Source organism: Octopus bimaculoides, chromosome 6, assembly GCF_046866305.1.
Source record: "Octopus bimaculoides isolate indiv1 chromosome 6, ASM4686630v1, whole genome shotgun sequence".
NCBI lineage: Eukaryota > Metazoa > Mollusca > Cephalopoda > Octopoda > Octopodidae > Octopus > Octopus bimaculoides.
In genome coordinates this window covers 13,542,828-13,552,827 of record NC_142933.1, presented here as the reverse complement: position 1 = coordinate 13,552,827, position 10,000 = coordinate 13,542,828, and the positions used below count along the sequence as shown (strand labels likewise).

Genomic DNA, 10,000 nt, shown 5'->3' with positions numbered 1-10,000 from the left:
ACGTGAAATGAAGTGTTTTGCTCAAGAACACAACGCGTCACCCGGTCCAGGAATCGAAACCACAATCTTACGATCATAATGCTGATACCCTAACCACTGAGCCACGCGTATCCACATTTTTTCCGTACGTTACGCAAACTTAGCTTCGATGAAAATCTTCTGGATAACTGTTTTATCGCTCTGTTGATTTTTCCTCAAGTAAAGCATTACAGTTTGGTTCCGTATTTGAACTTCTCCATTTATTTAGACAATAATGTAACATTTATAAAAATATTTTGAAAAACCAAAGGATAAAACAAGCACGTGCATATTTCAAAACATTTAAAAAAAAACAGAAGAAATCAGTTTATCATTCCACTTATTTTTATCCATGATAGTGCTTCTGTAATTGATATTCCATAATTCTGTAATTGATATTCCATTGGTAGTCCATAAACTAGCCTCCACGCTTATTTTCGTCTTCGTTCACAACCGTAAGCAGCAGATACTCAACATAATTTCTTCTAGACTCTTTTTATGTATTCCTCTTGTCCAGTAACTGCTTATACAGCGACGTTATAATGATGTAACATTATACTAGATGTGAAGGCGGTGAGCTGGTAGAAACGTTAGCAGGCCGACCGAAATGCTTAGCGGTATTTCGTCTACCGTTACGTTCCGAGTTCAAATTCCGTCGAAGTCGACTTTACTTTTCATCGTGTCGATCTAATCAACTGACCGGCTCCCCGAAAATTTTGGGCCTTTTCCCTAGAATATAGATTATACTAGATGTGATTACAAATTATTGATAGCAGAAGACAAGACTACTGAGCTGTATTGATTTTTCCCACAAGTAAAGCGTTAATTGTAGCACTCTGTGGGCCAGTTACGATTTTTGCATGACGTATAACTAACCGAGATTACAACATTTCCTCCTGAACGAGACGCTAGACCGTCGCTGAGTTACTCCTTTACGTCCGAGTGTACTGGATCAATGTAAAAAGAGTGTTTTCACCGCGATCTTGTGAAGATGAGTGCAACATCCTAACCACTAAACCAGACGAATTGACCTTTCTACAAATTGTTGTGGAATTATGTAAAACAGTTGAATGAAGGTACTGGAGTGGAGTCTTAATGGGTACCATTTATTGTCGTAAAACTGAAACCAGATAGAGAAGATATACTTATCTGTGGTGATGACAATGTAGGCGATAATCACAGAATATGTTCGAGCTCTTATCCCTCAGCTGATATTACTTTCTACTATAGGCACAAGGCCTAAAATTTTAGTGTGGGTGCTAATCGATAACATCGACTCCAGTGCTTAACTAGTATATATTTCTGATTTCTTTATTGCCCACAAGGGGCTAAACACTGAGGGGACAAGCAAGGACAGACAAAGGGATTAAGTCGGTTGCATCGACCCCAGTGCGTAACTGGTACTTAATTTGTCGACCCCGAAAGGATGAAAGATAAAGTCGACCTCGGCGGAATTTGAACTCAGAACGTAACGGCAGACGAAATACCGCTAAACATTTCGCCCGGCGCGCTAACGTTTCTTATTTCTTTCTTGCCCACAAGGGGCTAAAAAAGAGGGGACAAACAAGGTCAGACAAAGGGATTAAGTCAATTACATCGACCTCAGTGCGTAACTGGTACTTAATTCACTGACCCCGAAAGGATGAAAGGCAAAGTCGACCTCGGTGGAATTTGAACTCAGAACGTAGAGACGGACAAATACCGCTAAGCATTCCGGCCGGCGTACTAACGTTCCTTATTCCTTTATTGCCCGCAAGGGGCTAACCATAGAGGGGACAAACAAGGACAGACAAAGGGATTAAGTCGATTACATCGACCTCTGTGCGTAACTGGTACTTAATTTATCGACCCCGAAAGGATGAAAGGTAAAGTCGACCTCGGCGGAATTTGAAATCAGAACGTAACGGCAGACGAAATACCGCTAAACATTTCGCCCAGCGTGCTAACGTTTCTGCCAGCTCGCTGCCTTGCTAGTATCTATTTCTATTGACCCCGAAATAGATGAAAGGCAAAGTAGACCACGGCGGAATTTGAACTCAGATCATAAAGACGGACAAATTACTGCTAAGCATTTAGTCGGGCGCGCTAACGATTTTACCTGCTTGCCGCTTTATCCAATACCTAATATTAAATCCACCGTTCAAATTCCACCGCGGTCGACTTTACCTTTCATCAATTCAGGATCGATAAAGTAAGCACCAGTTGAGTACTTGAGCGGTTGTACTCAACTTACCCCATCCTCCAAAATAGCCTTGTGACAAAATTTTGAACCAGTATTAAATCCTCCGTTCACTCATTGACTTGAATGAAACATTGAGGTGCACAGCTCCAAATTCAAACTGATCGTCATTCGAATATGGTGGCATTCAGCAGAATACTCCAAAGGGTGAACAAGTAAATTGAATTTAAGTATTTGAATTTCGAACAAGTTATTTATTTCAGTCTTCACTGCCATTTACAGTCCTACAGTTATACTCTTTTACTTGTTTCAGTCATTTGACTGCGGCCATGCTGGAGCACCGCCTTTAGTCGAGCAAATCGATCCCAGGAATTATTCTTTGGATGCCTGGTACTTATTCTATCGGTCTCTTTTGCCGAACCGCTAAGTTACGGGGGACATAAACACACCAGCATCGGTTGTCAAGCGATGTTGGAGGGGGGGGGGGGCAAAAACAGACACACAAACATATACACACATACATATATATGTATATATATATATATATATATATATATATATATATATATATATATATATATATATATATATATATATACTAGCAGTATAACCCGACCTTGTCCGGGTGTGACTTATTACGCCATCTACGATAAGTCTTGCTAGCTAAAAATCAACTAAAAAAGAAAGCCTTACAACGAAGAAACCCTTATGATGTAAATATGTTCATAATTCAAAAGACGATGAAATTAATAGGGAAAGTCTGAAGGCTGTTTTGCGTAAAATTATTAAGCATACGTAAATTTCATCCGTGTAATTGGCTATAGAAATGCTTGTGCAAAACAACTTTTTGCGCTGCCCTGATTATACATAGCAGGGTAATCCCTTTTAGCAGGAGCTAGTACGGCAATTTCTGATGAAGCAATTGCTGGCGATCTGTTGCTACACAGTTTTGCCAGAATTCTATCAGATTGGGCAGAAGATGCTGATGCACCATTTTGCATTATGTTCAAAATAGCTTCTGGAATGTGGTGCATTACTGCAGTCTGTTGCTGTCATTTTAAACCGGTTACTGTCTTTCCCCAGCAAACTCTCTTCTTTGGAGGCATAATCTATGTATATATTAAACAGAACAACAAAAGTTATAATAGATTGCAGTGTCGGTACTTTTCACATATCTGTAATTTTTCAGATTAACACCCGCACGATTACCCAACCTTAATCCTAACACTAACCCTAACACTAACCCTAAACCCTAACCCTAACCCTGACCCTAAAAACCGTAACCGTAACATTAATCCTAAACCCTAACCCTGACCCTAAAACCCTAACCCTAACACCCTAGTGAAAATCTTGGTAAATTTACAAAACATTGACGAACATGAGTTATATTTTACTGAATGATTGTGTACTTGCACGTGTATGCTTTTGAGAGAGCGAGAGAGGAAGACGTAGAGAGGGGGAGAGAAAGGAATAGCGGTAGTTAAAAGTTTTCTTATGACTGCTTCTCTTCACTGCCTATTACTTCATTAGAAATCTAAGGATGCACATAAGCACATAATAGAGAAAAATGAAACAAACATGGACGACTTGCTCCGAAACACCACCGAGTGGGGAACACTTCTCAAAAATAACCTGCAGTTGTTTCCTTCAAAATTCCTACATGCTTGAAATGCACATACATCAAAGTACATTTGTACAAAACTTCATGAAAAAATAGTCATTTTCCTGGAAGTTAAGAGGAATTTAAGTGGAATTTCCGAATATTGTACCCTACCCCCTTCCAAAAAACTTTCACCAAAAATTTTTGTATATTTGGAATCTACATAATAAATAATATATGCATAGAAAATTTCATTAAAAAATATTCATTTTTATGAAAGTTATGACCTTCCAAAGTTGGGGGATACAACTCTGTAGTTATGCCATCAATGTTTTGTAAATATACCGCGATGTGAATGATTGTTTACTTGCACGTGTATACGTTTGAGAGAGCGAGAGAGGAAGAGGGGGAGAAATGAATAGAGATTGAGAGCGATGTGTATGTTGTTGTCACAGGTAATGTATGTGTGGTTGTGTGTGTTTTTACGTATCTATGTTATGAAAAATAGGTAAAGAATACTGAGATGAAAGTTTAATCTATGACATTGTATGTATCACTTTCTCTCTCTCTCCCTCTTTTACTTTTACTCTCTATATTTTTATGTTGAGCGCATGTGTAAGAATGGCGTTCCAGGTAGCAGGGATGAAATATAAAAGTTGCTAGAAACAACAGCCAAATCTCCCTTAAATCACACAAAATAAACGGAATTTAAAAAATCTAATTACTGCACCGGAAAGTTCAGATCGAGAAAATTCCATTGATGTAAAAATTTTTACGAAGAAGTGGAAAATGTGGATTTCTATAAACATTTAAAAAGGCTTCACACAAACACACAATTTCAGATTTATATATTAAGATATATGTATATATACGACGGGCTTCGTTCAGTTTCCGCCTATCAAATCCACTCACAAGGCTTTGGTCGGCCCGAGGCTATTGTAGAAGACACTTGCCCAAGGTGCCACGCAGTGGGAATGAACCCGGAACCATGTGGTTGGTAAGCAAGCTACTTACCACACTGCCACGCCTGCACCTAGATTGTTACAAGTATCTTATTAAATACAAACAAAACATGAATCAGTTTTCAGAATGTAAATGAAAAGACCTTTGATATCAACATAGAATATTTATTATTTTCCTTAGGTATGGCTATGTGGTTAAGAAGCGCGTTTTATAACCACATGGCTCCAGGTTCAATCACACTAGGCTACACATTGGCTCTGAGCCTACTATCATCTTGTGCGTGTATTTGATAAAGGGAAACTATGTGGAAGCTCGTCGTATAATCATGTGTATGCACGGGTGTTTGTGTTTGTTCCCACCGTATATTAACAACTGGTGTTGCTAACTTTACATCCCCGTTAGTGACTCGTTAAAAAGAGACCGGTAGAATAAGTTTATACTTAGAAAATATGTACTGGGGACGATTTTCTCAATTAAACCATTGAAGGCGATACCCCAGCATGGCCGCAGTCCAATGACTGAAAAAACAAATGAAAGTAAAAAGTAATCTCTTGAGGAGAAATTGAACCGGAAGACCAAGTTTATGGGCGTAGCACGCCGGGTGAAATGCTTAGCTGTATTTTGTTTGCCGTTATGTTCTGAGTTCAAATTCAGCTGAGGTCGACTTTGCTTTTCATCCTTTCGGGGTCGATAAATTAAGTACCAGCTGCGTGTTGGGATCGATCTAATCGACTGGCCTCCATCCTATACATTTCAGGCCTTGTGTCGAGAGTAGAAAAGAATATCTATGATCGAAAGGCGGCGAACTGGCAAAAGCGTTAGCACGCCGCTATTTCTTCTGAGTTCAAATTCCACCGAAGTCGGCTTTGCCTTTCATCCTTTCGGGGTCGATTAAACAAGTACTAGTTACGAACTGGGGTAGATGTAATCGACTTTATCCCTTTCATTGTCCTTGTTTGTCCACTCTATGTTTACCCCCCTGTGAACAATAATGAAAGAAATATCCATGATCGAGCCATGTGTGGAACTGCGCAAGAAAAACGTTCAATTTGGTTTACCAGAATTTCAGCAAATGGCGTTCGATCATAGGGAGAGAATGGTTTCACTGATAATTTTGTGATGATGTTTGGTAACAAAGACTTTTGCATAAAAGACCATTAATCGAGATTTATCTACATGAGATGTGGAAGGACATGGCCTAGGGTTAGAGCAGCGGACTCGCGGTCGAGGGATCGTGGGTTCAGATTTCAGACCGGGTGGTGTGTGTGCTTATGAGCGAAACATCTAAGTTCTACGCGGCTCCAGCAAAAGGTAATGGTGAACTTCTGCTGACTCTTTCGCCACAACTTTCTCTCACTCTTTCTTCCTGCATCTAGCAGTTCACCTGTGACGGACCGGCGTCCCGTCCAGGCGGGGAACCGGCCCTTATGAGCCAGGCATGGCTCGAGAAGGAACAAACAACAACACATCTACATAAACTATTTTAGTTCAAAATAATCACCAAGTGTGATATTTATAAAGACGTCTAACACTGATGGTGCTAATTCAAGGAGTGATGAAGATGGCGAGTTGGCATAATTGTTAAGGACGTCGGGCAAAATACTTAGCGACATTTCTTCTGGGCTTTGGTTTTGAGTTCAAATTCCGCCTAGGTCGACTTTGCTTTTCCTTATTTCCAGATCGATAAAGTAAAGAGGGATTCAAGACAGGGATCAATGTAATCGAGTTCCCCCTTCCTTCAAAAACTGATGCGCTTTTGCCGAATTTTAAAAAGAATTGCTTAAATAAGGAAAGGAGATACTTTTAGTAATTGTTTGTTCGAAAGCTTTTCCTGTAGAATATTCTTGCTTAAATCCGATCACAGAAAATACATGGTAGATTCCACCTGAAAAGTAACTCTTGTAGACCCTCAAATAGTGAACTGGCAAATTTGTTAGCACGCCGGATAAAATTGCAAAATTACCATTGATATAGGAAAAACTATATATATAAAGAAACACCACAGAATTGGCGACGAGCTGGCAGAATCGTTATAACGCCGGGCGAAATGCTTAGCGGTTTTTCGTCTGCCGTTACGTTCTGAGTTCAAATTCCGCCGAGGTCGACTTTGCCTTTTATCCTTTCGGGGTCGATTAAATAAGTACAAGTTACGCACTGAGATCGATGTAATCGACTTAACCCCTTTGTCTGTCCTTGTTTGTCCCCTCTCTGTTTAGCCCCTTGTGGGCATTAAAGAAATAAGAAGCGTTAGCACGCCGGGCGAAATGCTTAGCGGTATTTCGTCTGCCGCTACGTTCTGAGTTCAAATTCCGCCGAGGTCGACTTTGCCTTTCATCCTTTCAAATTGTCATTAACAGCTCTAGCTCTTTAACCATAAAACAGAGGGCAGACCATCCAAACCGGGCGATGTTTCCCTTGTGCAACCGCACAATACGTCTCATTCTGTTATTGGCCTTTCACGGTACCTAGCTCCTTCTTTCGAGAATCTAGTCAGGCTATTGAGTTTGATACTAAAGTCTATAATTCTCTGTGACATATAACTTTCTCTGAAGAGTTGAGCAAATTGCTACTGGAAAATCATACATATGTGCTTGGAACCGCGCATTACATATCCATTCTGCATGTCAAAGAAGAAGAAGACAGATTAAACAAGTCGTTTAACGAGGTTGTTGAGCGGAGATCCATTAGTAAAGATTAAAAAATGACTCACTTAAACCTTAATTTGTGATCTGTGTAGCAAGTACTCTAAGTACGATCTAGAAGATCTTTCAAAGCAACGCTCCAAGATAGCTGCATTCCGATGACTGAAACAAGTAAAACATAAAATTTTTGTAAATTTCGTCATTATTTTGTGGTTGTCCATTTTATATATTGGTTTCAAACTTTGGCACAAGGCCAGCAGTTTCGGGGAAGAGACTAAGTTAAATTGAATCCAGTACTCAACTGGTATTTATTTAATCAATTCCAAAAAGGATGAAAGACAAAATCGACCGCCTTCCCATCCGGCGGAATTTGAAGCCAGATGGTAAAATCAGAAGAAAATACTCTAAGCATTTTTCCAGGCGCCCCAACAATTCTGCCAGCTTGCTGGTTTATGTTTCATTAATTTTTCCTTTTATATATTAAATATGTTGTTGAAGGCGGTGAACTGGCAGAAGCATTAACACGCCGAACAAAATGTTTAGCAGCGTTTCGTCCGTCTTTACAATCTGAGTTCAAATTCCTCCGTGGTCGACTTTGGCTTTCATCCTTTCGAATGAAAGTTCGTGAGTGACTTGTGTCATTCTCTGTGTTTGTGTGTATTTGCTCATTGGAACAGCACATGAATGCATTCTTAGCTGTTGATTTACCTGGTACCGTACAGTCATTTCCATTTTATTTTTGTGCATGTTTCAAGGCGTTTTCAGTGGAAATTCCAGTTTTGATAAGTAAAGATTTTATAATTATACGTAATAAACATAAGACACACACACACACATACATATGTATGCGTGTGTATATATATATATATATATATATATATATATATATATATATATGTGTGTGTGTGTGTGTGTGTGTGTGTGTGTGTGTGTGTGTGTGTGTGCGTGTCTGTATGTGTATATATATGTATATATAAGTATATATATATGTATATATATATGTATGTATATATATGTATTTATAAATATATATATGTATTTATAAATATATATATATGTATATATATATATATATATATATATATGTATATGTATATATATATATATATGTATATGTATATATATATATATATATATATATATATATATATATATATGTGTGTGTGTGTTTATTCTTTAAGACGTATTGACAACGAATGAATTAGAAACGAATGATACAAAGGAAAACGTGGAGGAGGATCAAGAAGAAGAAGAAGAAGAAGAAGAAGAAGAAGAAGAAGAAGAAGAAGAAGAAGAAGAAGAAGAAGAAGAAGAAGAAGAAGAAGAAGAAGAAGAAGAAGAAGAAAACAGATTAAACAAGTCGTTTAACGAGATTGTTGGGCGGAGATCCATTGGCAAAATTAGTGAATGCCAAACATTGACTCACTTAAACCTCAATTGTAAGCAAAACCCTAACCCTAGAACCAAACCTTACCCAGTTCGAAGATTATATAAGAGACATAATTGAAGAGATCTCAGTCACACTTACAGAGGTTACCAGTCTGTTGCGCGCAAATCATTCGTCTTCACTACCGTTCGATTTAACAATTGATAAAATTACGACAATGGAGTTCCGTATTGCAGCTTTCGTTCTCTTGATCGCAGTGTCAGCAGTTTACTGTCAAGGAATCAGACAAGAAATCGTGACTTTGTGTAAACAAACAACAATAAGAGCGGGATCGCATTATGTCCGATCTCCAAGAAACTGCAGTGAATTCTATTATTGTGATCCTATGTTTCCACAACCATTGGCATGTGGCAAGATGACAGTGTTTTCCCAATCGCAACAGGTCTGTGTGCTGAGGGGCAGCCAATATGACGACTGTGACCGCATGATCTATGGTGGAAAATTCGGTACGTTAAAAGTCATTGCATTTTATTCTTTTAGTCTGTTACTTGTTCCAGTCATTTGAGGGCGGCCATGCTGGAGCTCTGCCTTAAAGGGTTTTAGTCGAACAAATCCACCCTAGGACTTATTCTTTGTAAGCCTAGGACTGATTCTATCGGTGGTGTTTTGCCGACCCGCTAAGTTACGAGCACGTAAACACACGAGCATCGGCTGTCAAACACTGGTTGTGGGGACAAACACAGATACATAGAAACACACACACACACACACACACACACACACACACACACACACACACACCTCGAACCCACAAGAGTAAACAAGAGAGACAGAGACAGGCAGAAACAAGGAAAATGCCCTCTTTATTCCTTTATTCTTTACTCTTTTACTCTTTTACTTGTTTCAGTCGTTTGACTGCGGCCATGATGGAACACCGCCTTTAGTCGAGCAAATCGACCCCAGGACTTATTCTTTGTAAGCCTAATACTTATTCTATCGGATCCCTTTTGCCGAACCGCTAGGTTACGGGGACGTAAACACACCAGCAACGGTTGTCAAGCGATGTTGCAGGAACAAACACAGACACACAAACATATTCACACACACATACATATATATATATACATATATATACATATATATATATATATATATATATATATATATATATATATATATATATATATATATATATATATATATATATATAT

The 10,000-nt window shown here is 38.8% G+C and overlaps 1 protein-coding gene across 1 annotated transcript in view; it reads left to right on the top strand.

Annotated features, from left to right (window-relative positions):
* Positions 1-8,901: 8,901 nt before the first annotated feature.
* Positions 8,902-10,000, top strand: part of LOC149134949 (uncharacterized) — a 5,816-nt gene continuing 4,717 nt past the window's right edge. Inside the window, exon 1 of the mRNA XM_089353487.1 lies at positions 8,902-9,295. Coding sequence (XP_089209613.1) covers positions 9,007-9,295 — 289 coding nt within the window. The 5' untranslated portion in view covers positions 8,902-9,006. The remainder of the gene's footprint in view (positions 9,296-10,000) is intronic.